Source organism: Typha angustifolia, chromosome 15, assembly GCF_048772165.1.
Source record: "Typha angustifolia cultivar Huaian chromosome 15, ASM4877216v1, whole genome shotgun sequence".
NCBI classification, from domain to species: domain Eukaryota; kingdom Viridiplantae; phylum Streptophyta; class Magnoliopsida; order Poales; family Typhaceae; genus Typha; species Typha angustifolia.
The window spans coordinates 3136679-3163818 of record NC_133253.1 but is presented as its reverse complement, the minus strand read 5'-3'; the positions used below and the strand labels follow the sequence as shown (position 1 = coordinate 3163818).

Sequence of the window (27140 nt, the reverse complement as noted above, 5' to 3'; positions counted from 1 at the left end):
CTTGTTGTATATCATAATACAAGCTCAGATATCTGTTCATCAAACACAACTTGTTTCTTGTTGTCACATCAGAGTGATAGTATTTGTAAGTGATTTTGATCCAAATGTTACAGCAGTCAAATTTGGCAGCTATCTTTGTGTTCTTTTCAGAAGCAGGAACATGATTTGGGTGCTTTACCTTGTGATCTCATCTTGTTTGCCTTATCTATAATCCTCGACTGGTCATATCTTTTTCTGTCTTCTGCCGAAGCTTTTGCACCTTCAACAACTTTATCAACTCTTGTCATCTCATTACGATATTCTTGCATTGCTCGTGTTCGTCTTCTTTCCAATTCCCTCTGCAGTTTCAACAGTGTTTCTTAGATACTGAATTAAATTTCTAATCTACTTATCTTCTATACTCACGTTATAGTTGGAAGGGATTGTGTTGTCAGTTTTTCTAGATATGCGCATGAAATGCATGAACTGTGTCCAATATGCTGGGAAATGCAATGAGATTTTTTTATAGGAAAGATCTTGTTTGGGCACTCTAGGACAGGGATAGCTTTTTAGTGCGCATCAGAGGGGTTCTGAATTAATGCATCCTTACTTTGCTTGGCTCTATGATCTATAACTGGTCTAGTTTCTTGTGACATGAAGCTTGAGCAAACTTCTGGGCCACAAAATTCTCTATTTATAGCTCTATAGAGAAGTAAGAAATTATAAAATGATAACTCTGGATTGCAAACTCAGATAAACCTCTTTTCTTTCCAGTCTGCGCTTGGCCTTCACCTTCTTCTCACCCTCCCAATCCCGAATAGTGCTGTTCATCTTGTTATACCTGGAGAAAAGAGAAGAAAAGAAAAGAAATCAAATTCGGAGGAAAACTGAACATACTATACGGCGTGGATCATGAAAAAAAGCTATATATTCACCTCCGTTCTATCTTCGCCATCTTGTCCTTCTCCCAAGCATCTGCTCCTGTTTCCACAATGTTATAGTCAGTTGGTTTAGTGCTTCCAATTCCGTTGGCAGAAGGTGCAGATGTAAGTTTGGGTGAAGCTTTTGCTTGTTGGCTTGTCTTTTCTTGTTCAAGTTCAAATTTCTTGCTTCCTCTGTCATTTCTACTCTTGCTAGAGAAAGTTGGCGACTTCCTACTGATAAAAGAACTATCTGTAGCTTTCTCTGTCGACTTACTTTCAGCTCCCGCATATCTTTTGCCATCGAACGTTGACGACTTCTTCATCGATCCTTCGCCTGAAACTATGCATTTTTATTAGTTCTGAAATAAATTACTGTGATCCTAAACCTCATGGTTTCTTGTCTTTTACCTCATATCTTGGCGGTATTGATACAACATTCAAAAGGAGCATGCAACTGTTTCTAATGTAATAACTCAGGAGAAGAAACCTTGGATGAGAAGCAACAAAAGAAACTGTTAGATTTACCTGGTGATTTCTTGTCTTCTCTGGGCCCTTTACTACTGAACATTCGGCCAAATTTCGTCTGATCTATTGGCTTGTTCATGCTTTCTCCCCTTGTGCTTCTGATGTCAGTCAGAGGGCCTTCTGTCTCTTCGAGAGCTTTCTTTTGCTTCATCAATCTCTCTTCTTCCTGTAAGGTGATAGCATATGCAGCTGCTGCAATTGCGCTTTCTCGTACGCCGTCACCAACTTCGCTGTCGCTCAGTTGGCCTGAGAATTGCCTTGTATTCCACCCCTTTTTATTTTCTGCAGAAAGAAATTTTGCGGTTCTTAAAGACCAGTGTCATAAGAGAAAGGATTTAAATTTTGCATTGCAATTTTGTAGGCTTAATTTTATGCCTCATGGGCAGTATGCATAGGTATCTTGATAGATTAGGACAAGAGGATACACACATACATGGATATGTACAGGAGTGTGTACCTTTATTAAATGAAAAGCTAGAAAAATGTCTCCAAAATGCCAAGTTTCATAGGAAAAGTATAGATTTCTCTCAATCCTATTGTCTTTTTTCTTTTCCAAATGACAAAAATATACTCTCTCTCTCTCTCTATATATATATATATATTTATGATTACTACTGAAAGTGACGCACGTATATGTACAGTTACCTTCTTTAAAGGACACAGTCTTCTTTGATGATGTCCTTTTGTTGTAATCCTCTTTGTCCTCCTCTCCCACATTTGCGAAGCGCACCCTGTAAACAAGATTGCAGCCTGAATCAGCTTATTTATGAGTTGAAACTTGAAAGAACTGCAGGTACTTGTTCTCAAAACTTTGGTACTATGGAAAAAAAAAAAACTTGATTCCTGTGCATGCTAGTTGCCTTTTTTCTTCTGCAACGTGAACAAAAGAAATGCAAGTTTTGCACCTTGATAAAATGATTATTTCATCTATTAGATTCCCATGGACATGAACAGACACAAGAACTGGAAAATTTAAAGCCAAGAACAGTGTGCTTTGATATTTGAAGATAGATAAAGTAGCAGAGACCTTTCAAAGCAAATCAACCAAACTACACGAATTGGAGTACCTCAGTTGTTTGTATAAATTGTCCATCCTTCTGATGTGCAGAAATTTATGTGTGGAACTGTGAAGAATGGTGCAGAAGAAGAGACTCAAGGTGACTTTATCTGAGACCAAGCTTGGGAAGAAAGTAAGTCTTATGATAGTTTATTTGGCTGGAATTGGATATGATGAGCAAGGAGGAGTTGTGGGAGACAAGCAAGGTGAGGTAGATTGCTTTGCCATGCAAGACTTCATTTGTATCTGCAAAGGTGGTGAGGTGAAGAAAAGCATTTCTCGTTTTGCATTCTGCCTAGGTTTCAGCTTATTCCCTTATCCTTGCTTTTGCCTCTGGCTAAAGATAGCTGAATTATTTCATATTTACGTTTGCAAATGATGTGTTGAAAAGCTTGGAGGGAATATGAATATGCTTGCTATCAGCTCTCCTTTTTGTACAAACAATACCCTACATGAGTGGTAATCTCCAAGAATAGAACAATTTGCATCTCTTATTGTAAAATGATACAGTCTTAGCTGCTGGACTGGACAGGTGGTGGAATCCGACAGGTCTTCGCTAATGTTTATATTAGAATAATAAGGCAAAAGAGCACTCTTTTTTTTTTTTTTTTGACTTCCAAAGTTTCTAGTTATGATTCATTTGTATATTAATATTCTGATATCCACCTACAATAATTAGATCTTAGAGGTGTTAAAACATATATGTCATGCATCCAATAAACTCCATCAGATTAAGCTACTACTCATGCTGAGTTCTCTCTTGATCTAGAGAGATCTCAAGTATTCACCTTCTTTCCCCTAGGAAGAAAATGCATCTTGCTGTGATCAAATATTAGGTATTGTATGTGACCATTGAGAAGTTTAATTGTTTACTAATGATGTGTTTCTTAATTCTTATTCACTGACATGATAAGATGATAAGAGGATGAAGTAGCAAAGTGAGAGTCTTCTGATACTGATACTCAGCTTTCTGAAGATTTTTTGCACTTATGTTTTCGGCTTACATCAAAAGATATGGCATAAAAGAGCAAAATGCTTTCCATATGGTGACTATGGAGAGTGATTAAGGTTTCCATTTGGCAAGGCAATATTATTGAGGCAGATGTCATTGTTCATAAATTAAGTTACATTTTTCTTTAGTTGCTGAATATTTTCGCCAAGTTGTCGTCTCTGACAGCAGTGGTTGTTTGTGCTCTCTGTCTCAACTAAGTCCAACATTTTGGTCAAGCAAACATAGAGTCAGTCAGTCAGTCAGTCAGTCTCTTGTTTTAAGAGAGTGAGAAGTTCTTCTGTTTCCAACTGAAGAAATGTTTTCAGTACTTGATTGTTCATGCATAATACAATGCAGTCACCTATTCCTCTCTCTCTATATATAGTTGTTTTAAGACCACACCTATTTAACCAAAAAAAATCCAGACTTAAAAAGACCACGACTAGATTCGAAATATGGTCAGGGCCGTTGAGATGAGCTTTACGATTCGTGTAAGGAGCCCTTTAACTTTAAGTGGAGCGGCTCCCGTTTCCCTCCTCTGCGTTTCGCCTGTTCTTGTGTAGCTGTATCGTGACCTCGTCCCGCCTTCTCTATCTCTCTCTCGTTTCGAAACGATCCGACTCCCCCTTCTAGAGAAACCCTAAAACTCTCCCTCATCATCAAATCCTAGCTGTACTTCCTCTATTTATTCCCTTTTCCGCAATGCGATTTCCCTCTTAGATCCTTCTTATTTTGCACCCCCTCGATGGAGATCACCGAGGAGCAGCGGCGGAGGGCGGAGGCTAACCGCCTTGCGGCCCTCGAGAAGCGGAAGCGCGCGGCGGAGGCGTCAAATGATAATCCTTGGAGGCTTTTCAAGTGCCAGAAGATTCCGGTCATTACACCGCCGGTATCCGGTGCTCCGCAGCCAGTTCCGGCCAAGAATCAGGAAATGCCGCCGCTGCCCCTTTCGCCCCTTCGATTCCGTATCGTTCTTGAGATATGCTCACCTGACGAATTCTCAATCTCTCCGGAGCCGTCGGAGGATTCTTTGTTTCCTGGAGAGAACGAGTGCTTTCGGATCATAGAAGCTGCCCTCTTATCGGTTCGATCTTGGCCTAATTTATTGAAATGTATAATTTCCTTGGTAGATTTATCCTATCCCGACTTCTTTTGAGCCATGGTACTAGGTTGTTTCTTTATTTTGAGTTGAAACTTTCCAGTTAAATCTCTGACCTTTATCTGTTCATCTATAATTAGGTTGTACCTTTTTGGATGTCGGAGAGCCAGACTGGCCGAAAATATTCCATCTATAAGCTCGTGGACTATGAATTGGTCATAAAATGCTTAAAGAAGTTAACTGGAGTTGAACTACAAGATATACCATATACAACACGCGTGGTTGTTGAGAAGTTTTCACAATGTGTGGGCGATAATTGGGTGCCTTTGATGGAGGGTCATTATTCTGACGAGCAAGTTGATGAGCTTTTTGGGAGGTTACCGAAGTCATTACGAGATGCACTCCTCCCCTTTCAGCTTGAAGGGGTAAAGTTTGGCCTTCGAAGGGGTGGCCGTTGCCTTATTGCTGATGAAATGGGTCTTGGAAAGACTCTTCAGGTGAACCTATCACTGCTTTACTGAAGCATTCTAGGAGCTGGTTATGTTGTCAACCTATGTTAATTTGAGTGTGCCTGAGTATGGTTATTGCATAGTGTTAAAATCTGTTATGGATAATGTCATTTGTATGGCTATGCCTATCACTTTTTTTATGGTATTTCAAATCTTGTTGAGGGGAATTCGTGCATCAATTCAGATAATGTATAGAGAAAACTTTGAGAGTACTAGAGAAATTCAATAATCAGAGGCCTCATCAGTCTGTCTCGTTATGTGAACGGTATGTACCGCAGCTTTTCAATATACCCATGAATGTGGGTTTGCAGTGGCAGCCCGTCTGGACTGCGTCTCCTGTCCCATTCAAATATGGCCCTGGCGATATTTTCTATCCCTTTGCCCCCTTACTTATAGCCATCAACTTTAGTAGGTGACACTTGGTGTGTATTATTGCGCTTGCATAGATGTGATCATCAGGCCCGGCCCACCCGAATCCAGTCGATTTTAATCGGGCTAAGCCCAGTCGAGCCCGAATTGGTACCGGGTGGCATTGGCTAGGCTTTTGTTTTTTTGACCCATTACGCCTACTTATTCGTAGGGTTTTTAGTCCCACATCGAAGGTTTGGTTCATTGGATACTAGTATACTATTATATAAGTATATTCTAATGAAAACTAACTAAAATATTTTCGTAGAAGACTTGTTACGCTGGACCTGTTACAATAACATATATTTTTATAATCCGACCCATTACACTCGGCCAAAGCTTAATATCTTATGGATTAGTGGGCGATAACGGGCTATAATATTCTAGACCGACTTGAACCTGGCCTGACCCAAGTGTTTGGTGGGCCAGACTGCAAATAAAGGCTTAAGCACGGTCGGTTTGAAAAAAACCAGGTCGACCCTAGCCCAATCCGCTCGATGATCACTTTTACTCTTACATACATGAAGTTATGAGTTCATGTCTTCAAAAGAACCTTTTTAGGAATGAGGGTATGAGTGCACACCTTTTTCTTGCCTAGATATTGGGTAGGAGGGAGTTTTAACTTTTAAGCTCTAGGATGCCTTTTTTTTAAACTTACAACCTTCAAATGAGTTATAAACTTATAGTATCTTTGGTTATGCATTTTCCCAGATACTTCCATAATTACAAGAATAACAACAGTAATAACCAAGATTTTGTTATCATCTTTTTGTAGTTAGATATATGTAGTTATGTATTTTTTTTCCTCCATTCATCTCGATTAAGTGCAAGGATCTATACGTAATCTAGATCTATCGTGCCTTTTGTACTATGTCTATGTTTGTTAGATCTTCTCCCCATCAGAACACTTTCTACTTTGTGCCAGTGGTGCGCTATGTAGCTCTGTCAGACATGTCCTAACCATCTTACTAGTTAACAATTCTATTCTCACATAACTTGTCCTTTACTAGTTCTATATCTAATCTGCATCAGATACAATCATATGATATCTTCTTCTTGTACTTCCATGATCTTATCTCCAAAGAGTATTCATTTGATGATCAAGTCTAAATGAGTTACTTTCATGATGCCCATTTATTTGTTTGTTTCCAAAGAAGAAGAGAAGCATCTAGACCTATACAGTTGCCCTTAATCTCCAAAGAGTATTCATTTGATGATCAAGTCTAACTGTGTTACTTTCATGATGTCCATTTGGTTGTTTGTTTCCAAAGAAGAAGAGAAGCATCTAGACCTATACGGTTGCCCTTAGTCTCCATTTGATACTAACATATGTAATTCAAAGATTATGAGATTGAAATGGTTCTTGGCATACTTTTAAATGTTAAGTAATTGGTATTGGTGGCTCAAATGTCTGCAATAATGGCGGTTTTAGACCATTCTTGTTATGCTATGTGCTTTGGCCACCTTGTATTTTGCCAAGCTCATGATTGGTGCCATCCTGAGGCAAGCCCTGTTGTTGCTCTATGTTTTGAAAGCTAAATGGTTTGGTGGTTCTTTCTTTTATAGGTTAGTTTTTCTTATTTTATTTCTTTGGATGAGATTGTTTTTTGTACACCCTGTTCGAATATAAACTATTAACATCTTGTGTTGATGTTTATTTCATTTTTTCATTGGAAGCTTCTATTGCTTCCTGTACGGGTCATCTTCTGGATGAAGATAGTGTGTTCTTCATTTTAACTTATTAGTGATTATACATAATTTGGTGCTTCATTTTGTAAATTTTAATTTAAAGGTTGCTGCAGGATAAGGTCATCCACATTCTCTTAGCATTTTGAAAAACTCTATGGCTGCCATGTTCTTGTTGAAAACCTTTTACAACATCGCTTTTCAAATTGATTGTATGTATTTTTTTTTTAACTTGTATACATAAAATGGTGAAATGTGCTTCTTGAACACTTCTCTTAATTTTAAACAGCTATTAGACTTGGAGTATTTGGTGTCACTTGGTCTATGCTAACTACTACTGGAAGATGATTAAATGTGTTAAGAACGTGGAGACATCCAATATGGATACTTTGGGAACGATATAACTAGGGATATCTTTGAGTTTTAAGAGACTAATTATTATATGGAGTATGGACTCATAAGAGTGGTGATTGCACAGTTTACGCTTGATTCAATGTTTACTGTTAACACTCTCGGCATCTTGAAATTGGTGCCTCAGGAATCATATGATCATCTAAGAGTTGGATGAGGGCAATATATTTAACAACCACCTGAAAAAATAGTTTAACCAGTAGCAGGACAATATTGATTTTTAGAAAAGATTAGGTTTGCCAACAAGTTATTATCACTTTCCCTACCCTCTTCATCTTTCGATCTCTCTCCCATCCTCTCACCCTCAACTGAATAGAGAAATCTTGTTACTGCTTATCTTTGTATTTTTTACTTTTTCTATATGCTATAGAGTGATATTACTGTTTGTTTCCAGTAAATTTGAAAACTTTCATCATTATATTGCAGGCAATTGCAATATCATATTGTTTCAAGGATGAAGGTCCTATTTTAATTGTTTGTCCAGCTGTCTTGCGGTATTCCTGGGCGGAGGAGTTAGAACATTGGCTTCCTACCTTTCTACCGAAGGATATCCATCTTGGTACTTTCTAAGAGTCCTTGCTTTTCTTGAATTAATTTTTCCACCGGTGTGTATGAATACTTTTTTCGGAATTTTTTTTATCAGCCATAATAAAAGATGAGCTCCTTTACAATAAAACGACATGCATTTTTTGGAAGAGAGAAGAGAAGGGGGGAGAGAGAGAAGGGAGAGAACATTGACGAGACATGAAAATAATAGATTAAAATTTATTTGAATTCAAATTGGAATTTTTATTTATTTTCTCGCTCTTTATTGGGGAGTGAACTTGGTTAAGAATAAAATGATATTTCATTATTTTGTTATTGAATGTGGTTAGGGTCTTTACTATGGATGGCCGTGCTGACCGCCATGGGGCGTGCTGATCGGCACTTGTTGTGCCGGCGGTGTATTGGCACATGGCACCCCTCATAGGAGCTTTGCCGGTTGTCATCTATTTCGTCGTTGAGTTTGTCGTCGCCGATCGCACTTCGCCGCTCGCCAAGTTGCTGATAACCGAGTTGATCCGGATTTGCAACTTAAATTTTTAATCGACTGACCCTCTCTCTCTCTCTCTCTCTCTCGATCTTTCTTCTTCCTTCCTCGGGCTAGGGCACCTGATGGGGGTGCGAGCTCGGGCGATGGCGAGCCGTGAAGCATGAAGGTCCTTTACATTTTTTTCTCCCTTTCTTATGGCACGTGTCGCGATATTTGCTAGCCAATGGTCGGCACAATCTGTGCTTGTGGCACAGTCATTGTTGGACTTGACCGAGTTCAGGGACCTTCCTGAACTTGAACCGAACATGGGCTGAAAGTTTTGAAATTTTGCAATAGAGAGTATCCTTTATTTTGCAGAAACTGTTATAGTATGACACTATTACTTTTAGTTTCCCATGAATATACACACATTGTAATGTTTATGAACTATTTGAAGTTCATCTAGAGAGAAAAAGGAAAAATGATAAGTACAATGGGAACTTAGATTTTCTAAAAAGATTGTGGTTGATATTGGTCTACATGAATACTTATTCTCCATTCAACTCTATTTTGCATAGCATAAGATATTATCAGTTTTTTTTGCTGAGGATACTTATCACCATATTGTTTTGTCTTTTCAGTATTTGGCCATCAAAATAGTCTCGATCATTTGGAAGCATGTCCAAAAGTAGTAGTTGTTTCATATAAGATGTTGAGTCGCCTTAGTAAGAGTATGTTAGAAAGGGAATGGGCACTTGTGATTATTGATGAATCACACAATATACGCTGCACAAGGAAAAAGTCTGAGAAAGAAGAGGTACTTCTTCACATCGATGGTAGTTAATATTTATTTCCTTCTAAGCATGACATCTTTTACTGAATGATACTCTCTATTACCATTTTATCCATCAGGTCATATTATGTTTGGCTATTTTCTACCTGTTTCATAGATGCAGATCAATTCATTCTTTCTGTCCATTCCTTTTTAATGAATTAGATTTTGCTACCAGATTCTGACTTAATCGATGATAATTTTAGATTATGTTTAGACATTTGTTATAAAATGTCCTCCTTTAGAAGTTTCTAATATATAAATGTTTAACCTTGTGGATCCTCTCATTCAACAAAAATTTCTTATTCAAGTCTGATGATAATAAAGCCCTTTTCTGAATTTTATCATATTTCCATCTAATTTTTCCTTTTTTGTTTGTGACAGACAAGAGTAATACTTCAACTGGCCACAATGGTTAAACGCATTATTCTACTCTCTGGAACACCTTCTTTGTCAAGGTTCTATTGGAGTGAATCTCAATGCTAAAATCCTTGTCACTTATATGAAATTATTTTTGTGTTTTCGTTTTGTGATGTAAATTTGTGCTTTATTATGGAGGACTTAGACCTTCAATTATTTACTATTGGATAGATTACACAATGAGTAGTTTACACAAGTAAGGTGCAGAAAGTTTATTCCTCAAAATAGGATTCGCTGATCTATTGCCTTTTTCGAGTCGTAATTGCTAATAATGAGGATCACGTTAAAGTTTGAAATCCTATTTCATGTTATCAAGCTAGGTGTCTTTACATTTAATATGACAATCTCAGAAAGGTGAGATAAGAGTAAATTATATTTGAAGTCAACTTCTAGCTTAGCCTTTAATATAGCTTGTCATATATCTCTTTTGTCTTATGGTCTTGACTAGTTATGTTCCATAATGTTTATGGATGTAAGCTATATTTTGGTTTGTCTTAGGTGATGATAGGCCCTATGACATTTATCACCAGATAAACCTGTTATGGTGAGTACTATTTATTATTTCCCTTTTCTGTTTTCCAATTTTCTGGAATTGCAGAAAACTTGAGTCTGTCTCTGATATAGTAATTCTTTTTACAATGATTTCCCACTTCAGGCCTCGGTTACTGGGTAATGATAAGTATGAATTTGCTAAGAATTATTGCTTAATGAGGTCTGCTCAAGGCTCTCATGGGAAAACTTATCAGGTTGGTATTAAATCAGTGCATTGACTGTGACAACCTTTTCATCCTCATGTTGCAGTATTCTTTTTCCTGTACTTAAGTACTCTATTTGGTTGCTTGATTTGATTGAATTGATATTTAATTTGTACTTGTAAACCCTCCCCAGCCCCACCCTACAATTTGATACCAAAAATATCTAGGCATATCAAAACATTAAAGGCTAGCTAGTAAATAAATTGTGCGGCATATTAAAGGCTAGTCCTTCCATTTTCACTTTTCTAGTTTAAATTTTGTTGTGAATTAAATCTCATGTTTAATCCTATGCACTCATGCAGGACTTCTCCAAGGGTACTCGGTTGCCAGAATTAAATGTGCTGCTTAGGCAAACCCTTATGGTTTGTTTGTTCTTTTCCCTACTTCTTATTCGGCTTTACGTGCATATATCTATTGTATATACTCTCATATGTCGAATTTGTCTCAATGTTTTAGGAATCTGACAAATGTGTTTTGTTTTTGTTTTTCCTTTATGTCACTTCTTGATTATTATTGGTTTATGTGTCCCAAAATTTGTGGCCCTCATGATTGATTGTAAAAGCCGTTGTCCAACATGATCTTGTGTTGGAAGTATATTTTCAATGTTGGCGGCAGTCAGCATCTTCACATACATGTCTATTGAAAAGAACCTCTCTGGGATAGTCTAAGATCATTATGCCTTTTATACAGGTTTTTGCATATTCTTTCTTTCCCCAGTTGAATCATCCATCACAATCCATCTGAAAGATATTCAGCGTCATTCGTCTAAGAAAAACAGCAAACCTATCAAACTTTGATGAGCAATGTTGTGTTGAAGGAAGTTAGGAACATCTGTGTAATCCCGTATATTTGCAAATCCATAGTCACTTGCGCAAACTTCTAGGGCATGTTTGATTGATAAGAAGTAGAGAGAAGAAAGTGATGAAAGTTTCCAATAAAATCACTTTTAATAAATAATCATCACTTATTAGTGTTTAATAAAAATTGGGAGTGTTTGGTGGAACGAGTAATTATGATATTAATGATGACATGCAATGTATAAAAAGGTGGAAAGTGTCACTCTCTCTTTTTAATAGAGGAAGTGGAATGAGCCAAAATTAGGAAAATTAGGTGGGTTTAGGAAAATGGAGAAAATCATTCACACTAAACTTTCTTCATCTAAACACCACAAAGTGATGAATATTAAGCAAGTTGCACACTTTCTTTTTCTACTTCCTTTAATCAAAGTATCAACACACTCTTAATGGTGCTAAAAGCCTGAAATTGTATCAAAGATTTTCATTTTACGAATTCCTCCTTTCTTTTGCAGTAGTACCTATTCTGTTAATTATGTTAGTTGCTTACTTTTAGAATTGTATGCTAATTAATTCATTTTATAATTATATTAGCAAATTAATTCCATTTCTCACTAATCATCTGCCATTTGCTTGATATAAAATGAAGATACTTGTTGGAGGCATTTAATTTAAAAGTGATCTAGAGCTTGCTGAAATATTGTGATCTGGCATTGGAATTTTTATTTTTGGAAGACTTATAAGAAGTTCACATTGTTACGTCATACATGGGAGTGGGCATTCTGTACTATTTTGACGGATACTACAGATAAATTATATTGGTTTTATGTAACCATTTTCTTGTTTATCTAAGGTTGCATAACTTGATTGACTTCTGAACTAGTTTTCATGCAACAGATAAGACGTTTAAAGGATCATGTGTTGGCACAATTACCTCCCAAGCGTCGGCAGATTATTCGAGTGAAGTTGAAGGTAGCAGATATAGTTCTAGCAACTAAATTATGTAGTCTAACTGGAGGAACGATTATAGAAATGGAACATGCAGAGGAACTTCTGGATGGCTGTTGTACCAATATCAGCGGAAGTGAGAAAATGGAGAAAACTTTTACAAATGGTAACTGTTCTTTAATTGTATCAAGCATTAAAACTGTCTTGAATCTTCTGGCATATATGCTTGTATGTCTGTTTGTTGCAGTGGCTTTATGTTTGCACTCTCTCACTTGGTAATCATATTTGTCTCTTTAGAAGTTACTGTTGTATAATGTCTTAAGGGATGTCTACATGCAATAGGGAGCTGCATAACTATGAGTGAGTACTAAAATAACCTTGGTGAAGATGCTGATGGATCACAGTTGTATTCTATCTCCAAATTAGATGGATATTCCCAGGGAACTTAAATGCTGAATTAAAATGGTATTACCATCCAGATATGCTAATGATCATAGTCAAACTATGCTCCGCTGAGAGCCTGAGATGTCCATTGTTTCAGGCAAAGTCCTAAAAAAATTAAAATCCTCGTAAGAGGATTATACATCTCCGATGTGAAGGCATGAGGCCAAAGCTTGGCAACTGCTTTTGTTCAGTTAGAATTCAACTCTTCAAATGCAAGGGAAAAACCGGTACATGTTACTTTTAGCAAATGCAAAATGTGTCAAACAACAACCTCACAATACAATCAGGCAGTGCACAAAATCAGATTAGTCTATGTCTTCAGAAAGTAATTCCAAGTTTCAACAAATTTATACATATATAACTGATAAACCTACATAATTTTAAAATCTTGAAATGTTCATCAAATTGAGCAAGTTTGCATAATGGACAATTCTGAAATACGTCTCAATCTTCATTCTACAAAATTAAGAACAAACAATGAAATATGGTGTAAATTTAAATCCTTCTCATAGTGAGGCTGTTCTTTTGATTGATGAGCTTGACTTTGTTAGGGGGCTTTCGATGAGAGATATGATCAATCAGCTCGGTTCCAATTTAGGTCGGAACTTTTGAGAACAACTACGGCGATCTAGCTGTCCAAAAGATCTGATATTTTGATGGATTGTTCCTCTTGAAGTAAGAGATCTAAAGCAATTAGAATCACGTCGATCAGAGGTGTAGATCAGAACTTATGAGGAAAATATTGACTGTTGGTCTTTTAGTGCCGGGATGGTCATTGTTAGTGGAAGGTGGAGTAATGATTAGGGTACTGGGAGGTGACAATGACAGCGATGATGTGATAAAGTATTAAGCTAGACGAAGGAATAGAGGGTGGACCAATCCTTGATAGGCGCGGGAGCACGGTTGGATTGAAGGAGGATGAAGATGACGTCCGATGACGGATGCCATGGGAGGAAGGAGATAAGGGATCATTTGGTTTAAGTTCAGGGAGGCGTTTGAACGCGATAGCCATAAATCTTTATTCTTCAAAAGCAAAAATTATTTCTTTTGGGACCGGTTGATAAAGTCCAAGCCGTATCTAGTTGAACCGTAACAACTTTTTAATAATAGTTATTTTGGTACTGGCGACAATTCTCAATTAATAACAGTACTTGCAATACTGGTTTTTTTTAATGACTAGTTGCAATGGAGGAGCTCTAATATTATTGGCTAGTTGGCTATATAGAGGACTTGCTTTTTATTCTTGATAATTTATTGTTCCTTCTGTTCCTCTCAGATTTAGGTTGCAAGAAGTCTTCAAAGCTGCTTTCCCCTCAAGAAATTGGCATTGCAAAATTATCTGAATTTCGTGAGTGGTTTTTCAACCATTCCACAATTGGAATTTCTGATTCTGATAATAGCTTGGACATGGGATTGGATACTCAGAAAATGATAATTTTTGCCCATCATTTGAAGGTTCTAGATGGAATACAGGTCAGATTTCAGTTACGGCTGTAATTCTCTAAACTAGTTTTTCTGCCAGATATGACTGAAATTATTTAGACCATTTCTCTGATGGCCATAACTAATGTTTCTATTAGACCATATCTTACACGATTATCTTTTATCCTCAGCTGGTCGGCCCTTAGCCACCATGCCACCACGTAAAGTTGTGGACAAAGATGTTATACCTTTTTATACTATATAGTTCTCAGTTTTCCTTTGTTTTGTGAAAACTCCATCTTCTAAGGCTATAGTTGGATATATTCTGACTAATTTTTCCAAGTTAAAGCGGTTAATATTGTACTTGTACTAAAATGAAAAAGTACACTGCTTTCAGCAGGTGCTGCTCAATTTATCTCTTGAATATCTTAGTATTTTACAGTTATGCTGATTAAGAGCATGCATATAAATTTAGAAAGCAACTCTTGAAATATCGGATTTCAATTTTTTTCTATAGAATGATCCATAATTTCATGTAAGAAAAATATTTTGATGTTTTGTGTTGCTTTGACAATTGTGCTATATTTTATTTTTCAGGCATTTATTTCTGAGAATGGGATCAAATTTGTTCGAATTGATGGTAGCACACTTGCCAGAGACAGGCAAGAAGCTGTTGAAGCTTTTCGTTTATCTGCGGAGGTTAATATTCTTTCTGCATTCAGTCTAAATTAATGTTAGATGGTTGAGGAGAGATCTTTAGTTTCAATTTTTAGATTTTTTTGTTTGTTTGTGTGAATGGAAAGCATTTAACCTCTTTTTCCCTTTCTTAATAGCACCTTTTTTCAATTTTTTTTCTCTTTCTAATTCCATTATTATTGATTGTTATTCTTTGCAAGAATAAAGATTTTAATCAAGTGTTTAACTATTATAATATGGTCCACAAATGCATCAGGTCAAGATTGCGATAATTGGAATAACTGCTGGGGGTGTTGGTTTAAACTTTTCATCTGCTCAAAATGTTGTTTTCTTGGAGCTGCCTAAATCGGCATCAGAAATGCTTCAGGTTTTTTTTTCTTTAATTTTACTTTTTTCGAATATCTTTATCTGTTTTGTTGCTCCAAAAATATTTTGATATCATTTTTGGAGCTTCATGTTTGTTAAACTTAAAACTTGTGATGTTAATGAAGCCCCTAGATGTTGCAATTTTTCAGAAGGATTTGATAGATCTGTAATGCAATACTTCATTAAAGGTCTGCAGATTGCATTCATTAATAAATAAATCATAATGAAGATATTTTATTGTAGTACCAAGAAGTATGCTTTTTCTATTTTATTAGCATTGGTAATTTGGTCAATTTTCTTATGTTCAATTCCATATACATTTTCCCATTGGTAAAGTATTTAATTTGCTATGTATGAATGGTTGTACAGAGGTTGGAGCATTGGTCCTTTAAATCTACAGGTTGACTGGATGAATGGCTTAAACAATAGCTGAATGGTGATCCTTATCTATTGGTCCCTGAAAAATTGGAACATAAGGCTAAGCTTGTTGCTTTTTTGTGTTGAATGTTTCATTTATGCAATAACTTTTTTCTCTGCCATAAAGAATGAGATAGCATGCCAGCTAACATGTTAACAGGAGACCGCATAGTGTCACTTGAGGGTGTGTGTATTTTGATCTTATTTATTTATTTTTAAGTGATTTATGTTGCAAGTGCTAAGGTTTTTGTGCATGTTTCTTACCTGTTGCAACTTGCAAGATCTTGTAGCTGCTTAATGCTATAAGGTAGCATTACTGATATGCAAACTAAAAGCTTTATATGCATGCTTCTTGCGTTTGGTAGGCTGAGGATAGAGCTCATAGGAGAGGACAAAAGAATGCTGTCAATATATACATTTTCTGTGCAAAGGTATAAAACTTTTCAAAAGATTTGCCTGTCAGGTGATTTTTGTTGCCCTTGGCTTGCTATAAATGGATTTATTATGATCTGACAGGACACATCAGATGAATCGCACTGGCAGCACTTAAACAAAAGTCTTTTCCGTGTTTCATCTATGATGAATGGCAAGGAAGATTCAATAAGAGAGATAGAGGTAAACTATCTTCTGTTCTTAATACATCTTTTGAGATTCTATTATACGACTGTGAAGAAACCTGTTGAATCTTCCTTCACATTGTTGAACTCTTTGATGTAACATGAAATTATGTATGTTCTGCTAATTTATTATCTTTGTTCTTGAAATCATATCAAGTTTGTCATTCTGTAATCCAACTGGATTTTTAGGTTGAGAGAGTTGTTCATCTAGAACACAGTAGCAAAAATGCAAATCAAGCATGCTCAGAGGAGACAGGTACGATCCTGTGAAATGACTGCGACATAATTGATGTGACTAGTTATAGGTTCATCTGAATTGACTTTTCTAAATAATGTTGCCTTCAATTTTGTGAACCACCACAGTTAAGCCGGCGTTGCAGGCTTGTAGAATCTACAGAGAAGCACTGGAAGAATCTGAAAATACTACCATTGAGCACATTGAAGAGGATACATGTTTTTCTATTTGTACGGTTCCTCACCGACTTGAGGTGGACAATTTTCCTCCTAATGTTGCGTCTCACCAACACAAATTTATTGATTTGTGTTGATTTATTTATTTCTTTACAAACAATTTGAAGTTACTAGTTTGCTTAGTAAATTGCAGTTTTGTCTTTTAACTTCAAAAATTGTTTTGGTAGGATGACATTTGTCATGATTTGGATGTGCAAGAATGTCCTACACTATATAGTAATTGGAAATGCAACAATCCTGTAATCTCTCAAGCTGATCAATCTTGTGGTACTTCTAATTGCGACCTAGTAAAGAGAAACTCAGAGTTTGACTTGCTAGGCGTAAGAGCATATAAGGTACTTACTTTTTCCCTTGAATTTTTGTAGATAAGGGCAACTGCTTTAAAGATCCTGCACTAATACCAAGTTAGGATAGACATCGCAGGTTGGCAAGAGATTTTCTTTAGGTGGCAAATGTGATATGAACAATCATATTGAAGCAGAATTTCTGCGGTTTGAGGTAAAATATATTTCTCTAGTGATATTATGTTTAATGTCCATAAGGTCCCAGAACTAATTTTCACATCATAAGTAACTTCCAAAAATGGTTTTGTAGTTATCTTTTCTCTATGAGAAATTTTCCTCGCTACAAAGTAGAAGTTTCAATTGATTGTTGCTATCATGATTAAGGTGCAATCTTAAAGATTGGAAATTATGTTTTGGGTATTAAATGCACAATATAATTCATCAAGTAGAGAACTTGTTACTATTTGTTAGACTGGCCGAGAGAAGATGAATTCTGTTTTATGCTCATTCATTAGATAATGGATATCTGGCATATATACAAGTTTGTGCCCCATTACTATTATTAGATCTTGGTATGATTTAAGAGAAGGCAAATTTTGATTTAGCAGTTCATGTTTTTAATAACACATCTTAATTACGAAAATCCTCATAAGAGATTAGTCATAGTAATAAACTTGTAGGTTTACATCTAGCAAGATATTGAGCTGATATTTATTTTATGCGAGTCAAAAGTTTTAATAGTCTTATTTGCTTCTATTGGTTTTAGCTTCTTTGGTTAAAGATCTAATTGATTTTAATCTCTTTTCTTCTAACTTATATCCTTTTTTAGGTGAGCCAACACACAGGGCGGATTCATTTGTACATTTGCATTCCAGGAAAGGATTCAAGACCAAGACCACTTTTTGAAAATTTTCGTCCGGAAGAACTAGATTCATTAGCATGTAGTTCTGGTCAGGAGAAGAAGGAAGAAACACTGCAAGTCCTAAAGGAAAATCCTAAGTTATGCTGTGTCTTCACGTCATTCATTAAAGAGTGGAGTAGTTTAAGGCCTATTGATCGGAACAAGCTCCTTGGAAAGCCATTAGAACTTCCTCTGAGTCTTGAGTTGTGCTATCTGAAGGGGAATATGAATCACTCCTCTGAAGTATGTTCCTTTTAGAAATTAGTTCAGTTTACAGTTATTGGCATGTGTCAGCATGTTAAAACTTTAAACTTAATGATGCCTTGTTCTTTTGATACACCACCAGACTTTAGTTCAGTTTTCCTTTTTTTTCAGTAACATGGTTCAGATATTAATGGAAATTCCTTTATCATTCAGGGATTGCTGAAAGGTGGGAGTAAGAGACGTGTCACCCCTTTAAGTGATATAAGTTGTCCTCTACCAGAAAACGCTGTGTGGAAGAATGTTATCTTACATGGTGGGACTGCCAAGGAGAAGAAGTACTCTCAGGCTTGGACAGTTGATGATGAACCTCTCTGCAAACTTTGCCAAGGACCTTGCTGGTATGTTCACTTGTAGGTTTAAATGCTAATGTTTCTTTTCTAACTTTTTTGTTCTGTTCTTTTAATATTGTTAAGTTGTTTTCCTAGTGGCAACCTTGCAAAGGCACCTGAATATTTTGAAGATTTATTTTGCAAACTGAGCTGTTACCAAGAATTTCGAATAAGAACCAGTCAGAGAGCCCTTCGTCAGGTCAGTGGGCACTTGCTAATTGTTGAAATCATGTATCACATTGTAGTTATATATATTGGACTTGTGGAGATCTAATCAAGATCAAATATGCTTTACTGCTTCTTCTCGCAAAATTTATTACCAGGCACTTTTTCAATTGGAGCGTGGTATATGTGCTCAATGCAAACTGGATTGTTGTAGACTTGTCAAAGCTGTCAGAGTTCTATCTATTCGAAAGCGAAGAGAATACATTGAGAAGGTTGCTCCAAAATTGGCAAGCAAAAAGAGGCTGTGAGTTACTTAGCTATGTTGTTCTTAGTTCGTACTGAGGAACATACTTTCTAGCAGATGCTAATTGTCCTCCATCAATAGAACAATTATAATTCCTGTCTATAATTTTCTTGGTGGATAAGAGAGTTGGTCTTAGGTATGTTATCTACTAACAAATAGATTGTGCTATCTTTGCAATTACCATTATTACCATTAGCAATGAGCCATTACCATTAGCAATTACCAAATAGAATGAATGAGGAGATCTCTTAGGACCATTACCATTAGCAATTAGCCAATTATTGCTCGTCCTATTTTAGGTTTTCTATTAGACAATCTTTATAAATTAAGGACCTAATATTTGTGAGATAGCAGCATTATTGCTCAAGTGCTTTCTTATAATAGTTGCGTTAGTGTCTTTCCAATGATGAGGCCATAAGTTAAAGTTTTTGCTACTGCATGGATTATCATAGGCTGAATAAACTCATCCATGAACCAAATGAGGGAAATGCATGGCACGCGGACCATATAGTACCAGTCTACAGAGGTGGAGGTATGAAATATTTAAACACTAAAAGCCCAACTCTTGCAGTTGTAAGTCGTAAATAGAAAACTCTAATCGGAGTCAATTTGGTTGCAGGCGAATGTAGACTAGAGAACATGAGAACCCTCTGTGTGGCCTGTCATTATGAGATCACTAATGCTCAGCGTACTGAACTACGCGTAATGAGGATGAGGGCAAAAGAACATCTCAAAATTGCCATGAAGGGATTCCAAGAAGGGAACAGTACCGAACCTATTGTTTCTGTTGAAGTTAGTACTTACATAGTTACATCTGGATTGAACTTGAATATATACCGTCTTGTTGCTTCAGTCTTCTTGTATGTTAATTATCTGATTAGGATCTGTATTTGGCGAAATTATGGAAATGAACTCTATTCTGATGTTACTGCAAACTTAAAAAGATGGTCTATAACCTTGTGCATAATAGTCTTTTCTTTTTTTCTTTCAGTATCGATGTCATTTTATTATACAGTACATATTATAGACATTCTATGATGAGAATACTCTACTAACCCCATTTTATGCTGAACTGTATTTGGCCTTAAATTGATCCGTTTCTCAGCATCTTTTGATATTAGTATGATGATATTCATCATTTTGTAGATTAGTTGAAAGATTCTCCTCTTCTTTTGTTGCCGTTCTACAGAATAAGCTTCATACTTTGAAAACTGTATAGTTCAGAATCTGAATGTAAATGATAATTGTGGACCTGAATAAGCTCCACTTACTGTCTTCTTTTATTCATGTTCAGGGAAATGAAGAAAAGGATTTCGTAGGCTCTGAGGACGAAATTTTGTTCATCAAGGTCCCAGGTAGTGATTATTCATTAGAAAAACCTGAGGACCTAGGTGTCTGATATGAGAAGAATTATCTGAGCAGATAATGTTGGATTGGTAACATCTGTGCCAATTGTATTGATGTATCCAGTATCATTTTTTCTGTTTTATGATTATGTAAAGTATTACACAAATGTATATCGGATCCATTGTTGGTCTTATCCAGATACCACCACTGTGCTTGTAAAGATACTGTTTTGTCTGACAATTTTTGTAATACAGAAAGTAATCAATTCATTGTCTATTATTCAACCAGACTTGCAGAACACTGGATCTATTGATATAAAATACTGTATAATATAATATTTATTTTTTAAACTACTATACATCTAAACATTACAATAGCTTATACCAATATTAAATCTCTTCTAATATAAAAAAATTAGCAGATATCTTTGAGAATTAATCTTATTCATTGCAGTGGGGACTCTTAATGTCACATAAACATAACCTTTTTTCCTTAGCGTTCGTCACAGATGTAACACACGGTTCCATCTTTCTAATTAATTACATGATATGGATGTAGCAGTTAGAGGCATCTCAATTGTGTTAAAAATGCATTCTAATCATCATCCATGTAATAAAAAAATAAAAGTAATAACAACTTACTTCCCTGTTCTTTCAGGAAAAAAACATGAAAGCCATTGTGATCTATAATAAAGAGCTCTGCCAAATAAAAATAAAAACAAAAATAAAGAGCCTTACCTTATAAGTACAATAGACAAGGGCCATTATACCGACTCGGGCTCTCTTCCACTCAGGCTCGAGTCGGGTTTGGATCGGCCGGGTCGAGTTTTAAGCTTATCAGGGATATCTCTTTCTTATAACGATTAACGAAGACGACGGAGCTCAGTATTATCTCTTCCCACTTCCCAGTAGTAGTGGAGGTAAAAAGCTTCTTGGCGAGGTCGTTGGGATAAAAAATCTCTGCTTGCTTTTGGGCTTCGAGCAAAGGAATCCGATTTCCCCTTACGAGCTATCTTCTGCGAATTTTTGGTCTTCTTGTTTCGTTTCAGTTGCACGACTCAGTTTGTTGCGTGCTTGCAACTTGGGAAGATTTTCTGTGTTCTTCCGTTTAATGGCTGATGATTGGTTTTTTGACGGATTGCAACTGCTAAAAGCGATATGGGTTTTTTCACTCGTGATGTCAAAATTTGATCTTTCCTAACATTTGAAGCCCCTAGTTGGTTTTGGCCAGTATCTTGAGGGGAATTTATTACCTCTTCCGTTTTATATAGCAATTTTTCTTGGTTCCTCGATAAGAGCACTTGTACTTCTTGAGCACAGAGATAAATTTGCTGTTATTCGTCTTGACTTGTAAACATGGCTTTACTTCTGAGGGGTTGCAGCACAAACTGTGATGTTTATCATTGTTCTCCTGTTCAGAGCAATTCGATTTGCCGTATACAAGAATCCCGTGTGCCATTTTATCATCTGCGGTTACCTTTGGGTAGACAGAGAGTTCGATGTTTTCCCGTGGTCGATAGTTCGATTTTGGCAACAGTGACGGCAGATTGTTGTAGTTGGAATAGATGCAATAAGGGTTATGCTTTCTTGTCAAGAAGATGGGCTTGTAAGGTGACCTCTTGCCTTATAGAATCTGGCCTTGTTTACAAAGAGGAAGTTGGTATAAGGATTCGGAACGATGATAACAACCAATATGGTGTGAATAACTATGACGAAAAACATCCTCCTATGCTGAATTTGTCAATCTCAGAAGAGCTTGTTATTGAGCCTAGGAGTAGTCCATTGCCCCCAAACTCAAAATGCGGGACCGAAGAGCACGAGATGAAGTTGCATTTCTTGGAGGAAAGGAATGAGGAAATTTTATCGAGAAGACTATTAAACCTCAGCAGATCAAATAAAGTAAGAAGTGCTTTGGAACTGTATTTTTCAATGGAAGCCTCTGACCTTCTTCCCAATGCACATGCTTGTAATTCTCTTCTCTCCTGTCTTGTTCGTAATGGGTCTCTTACGGATGCATTGAGAATATTTGAAATGATGAGAAAGAAAGAAGTGGCAAGTGGACATACGTACAGCTTGATACTCAAGGCTGTCGCCATTGCACAAGGATGCAATGCTGCATTAGAAATGTTCGGCAACTTGGAGGAAGAAGGCAAGTCAAAGAAAGCTTTTGACGTGATTGTTTACAATACAATGATATCAATAGCTGGGAGAGCAAAAAATTGGGTTGAAACAGAGAGATTGTGGAGAAAACTCAAAGATAATACTTCCAGAGGAACCTTGATTACTTATGACTTGTTGGTCAGCACCTTTGTTCAGTGCGGACAGAATGAACTAGCGCTTGATGCTTACCATGAAATGCTTCAGAATGGGCTTGAACCTAGTGTAGATATTATGAAAGCTATTATTGCTTCCTGCACTAAGGAGGGGGAGTGGGAGTTAGCTCTTAGCACTCTTAAGAAAATGTTGAGTAGTGGCATAAAGCCCAGTATTCTTGTTTTCAATTCAGTCATCAACTGCCTAGGGAAGGCTGGTGAAGATGAACTTGCTTTTAGATTATATCATCTCATGAAATCTTCAGGTCTCCTACCTGATGTATATACATGGACTGCATTGTTGTCTTCCTTATACAGGTCTAATCGGTACACTGATGTGCTAGAGCTTTTTCAGAGCATTCAGATACAAGATGGCTCTCAGTTGAATCCTCATCCTTATAACATAGCTCTGATGTCTTGTCAAAGACTTGGATTATGGGAGCGTGCTTTGCAACTTTTGTGGCAGATGGAAATAAGTGGGATACAAATGTCAGCCGTGTCATACAATCATGCTATATGCGCTTGTGAGGTTGCTAGGGAGCCAAAAGTTGCTCTACAAGTCTACCGACATATGATCCACCAAAGGTGTTCCCCAGATACATTCACGTACTTATCCTTAATAAGAGCTTGTGTTTGGGGGTCTCTCTGGAATGAAGTAGATGAGATATTGGAGGTACTTGTTCTCTTTTTTGTATATAAACTCCATTCTTAGGCTCTTTGTGAAGATGCACCATTGAATATCTTAAGGATTAGGATGCCTGGTCTTATAACTCTTTTATGTGCGTAAGTCTTGATATTTATACTTTAAGATGGATAGAGACTGGATACTACATGAATCAAATAATTCTTCATTTAGTTGCTTTCTTGTTGTTAGTAAAAATTTTGATATTCATGATCTTCAATCTTTAGTACTTTACCTTGAAAGTATCACATGAATGCGTCATTGCATGTCTTGTGAAGTTAGAATGCCTGGTCTAGTGGTCTTATAACTCTTCTGTTCACTTAACTCTCGATAGTTAAACTTTAAGATGGGTAGAGTCCACATGAATGAAATGATTTTTCACTCAGTTGCTTTGATGGCACCAAGCTTTACCTAGAAAGTCTTGATAGGTCTTAAGCCTGATTTCTAACATTTAAAAAAAAAAAAATTAGAACTCCAAAAAAATGTAGGCATATGTATGATTTAAAACCATGATACATTTGCTTGTCATTTTCCATGTCCTACTCTCCAAGGTCTTGGCAAGCAAACACTTGAGCCATTTCCTGTTAGTTGGGAATTACATACACTAACACTGCAAGAATACCGACAAAGAGGGTATTGTATACAGTATTTATGTATGTGGTTTTTGTGTCTATGGAATTATTGCTTTCAAAAGAAGTTTCAGATGTTGACAAATGTCTGCATTTACTTTTTGTGCTAACGTCAATTAATTTAGAGCACTGTTAATTGCATAGCCACATAGTTTTCGTCGCACAATATCTTGATCATTTTATTGGAATTCTACAGAGTACTGCTCCAGATTCATCTATCTACAATGCGCTTATTCAGGGGTTATATCTACGAGGCAAGACTACATCAGCTAAGAAGCTATATGCAAGGATGCAGAGCATTGGCCTCAAACCAGATGGCAAAACAAGGGCATTGATGCTTCAGCACTTGGGAAATAAAAGAGTCCCGCGACGCTCACAGGTATAGGTTTCAACCTCAGCTTCAGAGTTTAGAGTTTAGGCCTCAATAAGTTTCATGAATTAAAGTTGAATTTCTTCACTTTTTTCTTCCTTGTATCTTAGTCTTTCATCTTAAAAGCCAAAAGTCTGCAAACATGAAATGTCTGTTAGACATCTAGACCTTAAAATCACATATTTAAGTCCTAACCATAGCTTCATTAGAGAGTTTTGTTCTCTTTTTAATTATTACTGATTTCATCAAGTCCTTCACACAATGTATTAATGTTCCTGAATGTGAAAATATCTAAAGCATAAAAGACAATGTCATGCTTGAATTACATTGTTTATTATATCCTTTTAGAATCCAGAGTAACAATATTTTCTCTGGGAGATGATCTGAAGATTCAGTATCTCATCTACTCATTATTCCTGGATATCTGGAGTTCTGGACCAGAAGGTTCTTATTAATTATTAAACTGATATAAAATAAATGCATCATCCCCTAAAATAAGTGGGCATACTAAATGCTGATTGTGTATAATATTATCTTTTTCAACCATATTTTGAATTTCCATAGCATGATCATAGGATGCACAACAATCAAAGATACATTGGCCACATGGCCCGAGGATGATTTGGATAACAAGATGTGAAAAATCACGGACAGTTTGGCTAATGTGTTTTGGATTATCGAAACATGGTCATAATATGTGCACCAATCAGGAAAACATTCTCCACAGTACTAGCATCTTAACCTTTTGAAGCAAATGGGTGAAAATGAAGGCAAGAGATTTGAGTTATAGCCATTATTATGTCCAAATTGTGTTCAATAATACTGACTACACCTTGCTAAAGCTCATATTGTATCATGCAGGAGATGAAGCGCCGACGCAAGTGACCAACTATACCCCTAGTTTCCATAACTAATACCTGACACAAGAATATGCTTATCAAGAATTAGCAGTGATCCAGAGGCCTACTGTTGGAATCCATTGCTCGCACAGTCACTTGTCTAGATGATTTTCATCAGGTTCTTTGTACTTCCAAAACACTTGACAGTTAACAGTGAAGTCGGTAAAATGGAGAACAGTATTTCATGTGCTTCACATTATCATGCATTTGGAAGGGATTGTCACTGGTTCCAGAATTATTGAGAGTGCTTGATGCAATTATTTGGTTTTAGCAGGGAAAGCAACAATTTGGTTTGAGACCTCATCATATTTGGTCGATGATTGATGAAGCTTCTTTCAGCTCCTCAGTGACTAACACATGCTGCCAGACTCAGGTTTGATCGGCTTCAGGCTTATGCTGAGAGTTCCAGCTGAATTCGAATTTACAGATATATATATGTGAATGTGAAAGACACTTTGCATAGTAACTGAGCTAATCAGGCTATTTACTTACATTTTACATCTAACCGAGTTAGAGAAATATTTGTACACAAATAAGCTTCAAAGAAATGCACGTTTAAACCTTTGAAATGAGTACTACGAGTTTTAGCTTATTGTCTTCATCCCTAACAGTGAAGTTTAAGATGTACTTGTTGCTTGGCTTTTAGGCGATAAGATAGGAAATGATTGTCAAACTGGCTATATTTATAAGGGAAATGTTGTACTGATAGCTTATAACAATACATTACAATACCTGCAAGAATATATTGAGGGAGCTTCAGTAACATGATTCTTTTCGACATTGTGTAGGTAACGACCTTCTTATTTAATGAAGTAAACAGGAAAAACCAAATCAGGGAGTACTATGCTTTCCTTAAATGACTACTATGCCCTCTTTTATCTTCATTTACTATGTGATGAAATTGCTGATTTCTCTTTGTGTGAAAGGTTTTGGTTTGTGTACCATCAGCATCAACCCTTACCAGGAGTCTTCTCTACAGCCCATGGAGTTCATATTGAAAATATCTCTAATGGCTGCAGTTGGGTCAACAAACTAATAGTGATTATCCAAAATAAACAAATAATAGCAAAAAAAAAAAAAAAATCTAAGAAAGAAGTGAGAACTTAATGGGGTTTCCTAATTGCTGGGATCGAGAACGTTTACACAAAATGAGTCCTTTTAACATTCGGACTGCTATCTCATGGGCAGGTGTCAATAGAAGGATTTTAACTTACCTCTGGAATATATTGTGCGACAAAGTAAAAATTTACACCTGAACCATCTGCATCAAGATCAATGTGCAAGGAAAGAAACATATTCCACTTGGAATAGTTATTCCAACACCATAGAAAGAAACAAGTAATTCCCTGTCAATTGCAAGGCTAAGCTATGTGTTGATGTTATCTCTCATTTCCATCTAATGGATGTCACAACGGATAACAGTCTGGTGGGGCCTAAATTATGGTTGAATAGAAAAGGATGCTTCTCATCTTAATATTTTGAAAGACGAGCAATCAGAAAAGCAAAAAATGAAGGAAATGAGACAAAAGTAAGATTCTCTCTAACTGTAAGGTCTGATACACATTTGAATGTACAGAATGCTCACATCAACCTCAGCAAAAATGCCTCGACTAGAAAGATTGAAATTAGTTGTTTCTGAAATCCCCATGAACCCAATTCTGGAGACTTTGAGAAATTCTTTAGTCGATGCAAATACCAGATTCAACAAAGATTATCATAACCAAGAAACAATTGCCACTAGGCACTTATAGCCTCCAGAACTAACAAGAGGCACAAAAAGAAAAAAAAGAAAAAAAAAATTCAAGTTCTAATCCAATTTGCTCATCTGCTGCTTCTTCTAGCATAAACTGGTTATAAAATGACACAACCACAT

General features: G+C 36.4%; 3 protein-coding genes across 7 annotated transcripts; 2 read left to right on the top strand and 1 right to left on the bottom strand.

Moving 5' to 3' along the window:
* Positions 1-35: 35 nt before the first annotated feature.
* Positions 36-2599, bottom strand: LOC140779523 (uncharacterized). 2 transcript variants are annotated; one of them, XM_073124621.1, is made up of 6 exons: positions 2495-2599; positions 2073-2158; positions 1428-1709; positions 915-1242; positions 739-820; positions 36-338 (listed from the first exon to the last, which is right to left on the bottom strand). In XM_073124621.1, the coding sequence occupies exons 1-6, from the start codon at positions 2518-2520 to the stop codon at positions 147-149; spliced, it is 996 nt and encodes a 331-aa protein (XP_072980722.1). In that variant the 5' UTR covers positions 2521-2599; the 3' UTR covers positions 36-146. The 2 variants fall into 2 exon arrangements, with proteins under 2 accessions (XP_072980722.1, XP_072980724.1); XM_073124623.1 differs by having other exon boundaries at positions 915-1236.
* Positions 2600-4029: 1430 nt separating this feature from the next.
* On the top strand, positions 4030-20660 carry LOC140779963 (uncharacterized). Of its 3 annotated transcripts, XM_073125322.1 has the most exons (25): positions 4030-4559; positions 4715-5071; positions 8015-8147; positions 9242-9417; positions 9817-9890; positions 10361-10396; positions 10508-10598; positions 10910-10969; positions 12299-12515; positions 14070-14266; positions 14813-14914; positions 15168-15278; positions 16060-16125; positions 16211-16309; positions 16501-16567; positions 16675-16799; positions 16950-17117; positions 17197-17280; positions 17896-18210; positions 18385-18569; positions 18657-18759; positions 18884-19029; positions 19482-19561; positions 19649-19821; positions 20324-20660. In XM_073125322.1, the coding sequence occupies exons 1-25, from the start codon at positions 4221-4223 to the stop codon at positions 20426-20428; spliced, it is 3609 nt and encodes a 1202-aa protein (XP_072981423.1). In that variant the 5' UTR covers positions 4030-4220; the 3' UTR covers positions 20429-20660. The 3 variants fall into 3 exon arrangements, with proteins under 3 accessions (XP_072981423.1, XP_072981422.1, XP_072981421.1); XM_073125321.1 differs by lacking the exon at positions 20324-20660 and having other exon boundaries at positions 17206-17280; positions 19649-20303; XM_073125320.1 differs by lacking the exon at positions 20324-20660 and having other exon boundaries at positions 19649-20302.
* A 589-nt stretch (positions 20661-21249) lies between these two features.
* On the top strand, positions 21250-25859 carry LOC140779394 (pentatricopeptide repeat-containing protein At3g29290). 2 transcript variants are annotated; one of them, XM_073124427.1, is made up of 4 exons: positions 21250-23360; positions 24195-24377; positions 24944-25138; positions 25230-25859. In XM_073124427.1, exons 1-3 carry the CDS (start codon positions 21732-21734, stop codon positions 25115-25117), a joined length of 1986 nt encoding a protein of 661 aa, XP_072980528.1. In that variant the 5' UTR covers positions 21250-21731; the 3' UTR covers positions 25118-25138; positions 25230-25859. The 2 variants fall into 2 exon arrangements, with proteins under 2 accessions (XP_072980528.1, XP_072980529.1); XM_073124428.1 differs by lacking the exon at positions 24944-25138.
* The last annotated feature ends 1281 nt before the right edge of the window (positions 25860-27140 follow it).

Excerpts from the sequence above, each read along its gene's own strand:
- LOC140779523 (XM_073124621.1), bottom strand. The coding sequence starts at position 2,520 with ATGGACAATTTATACAAACAACTGAG. Across the intron at positions 821-914 it reads ATGGCGAAGATAGAACGGAG|GTATAACAAGATGAACAGCA; the intron begins GTGAATATATAG and ends TCTTTTCTCCAG. Across the intron at positions 339-738 it reads GCAGACTGGAAAGAAAAGAG|AGGGAATTGGAAAGAAGACG; the intron begins GTTTATCTGAGT and ends TTGAAACTGCAG.
- LOC140779963 (XM_073125320.1), top strand. The coding sequence starts at position 4,221 with ATGGAGATCACCGAGGAGCAGCGGCGGAGGGCGGAGGCTAACCGCCTT. Across the intron at positions 15,279-16,059 it reads CGGCATCAGAAATGCTTCAG|GCTGAGGATAGAGCTCATAG; the intron begins GTTTTTTTTTCT and ends TGCGTTTGGTAG. Across the intron at positions 16,568-16,674 it reads AGCATGCTCAGAGGAGACAG|TTAAGCCGGCGTTGCAGGCT; the intron begins GTACGATCCTGT and ends GAACCACCACAG.
- LOC140779394 (XM_073124427.1), top strand. The coding sequence starts at position 21,732 with ATGGCTTTACTTCTGAGGGGTTGCAGCACAAACTGTGATGTTTATCAT. Across the intron at positions 23,361-24,194 it reads AAGTAGATGAGATATTGGAG|AGTACTGCTCCAGATTCATC; the intron begins GTACTTGTTCTC and ends GGAATTCTACAG. Across the intron at positions 24,378-24,943 it reads GAGTCCCGCGACGCTCACAG|GATGCACAACAATCAAAGAT; the intron begins GTATAGGTTTCA and ends GCATGATCATAG.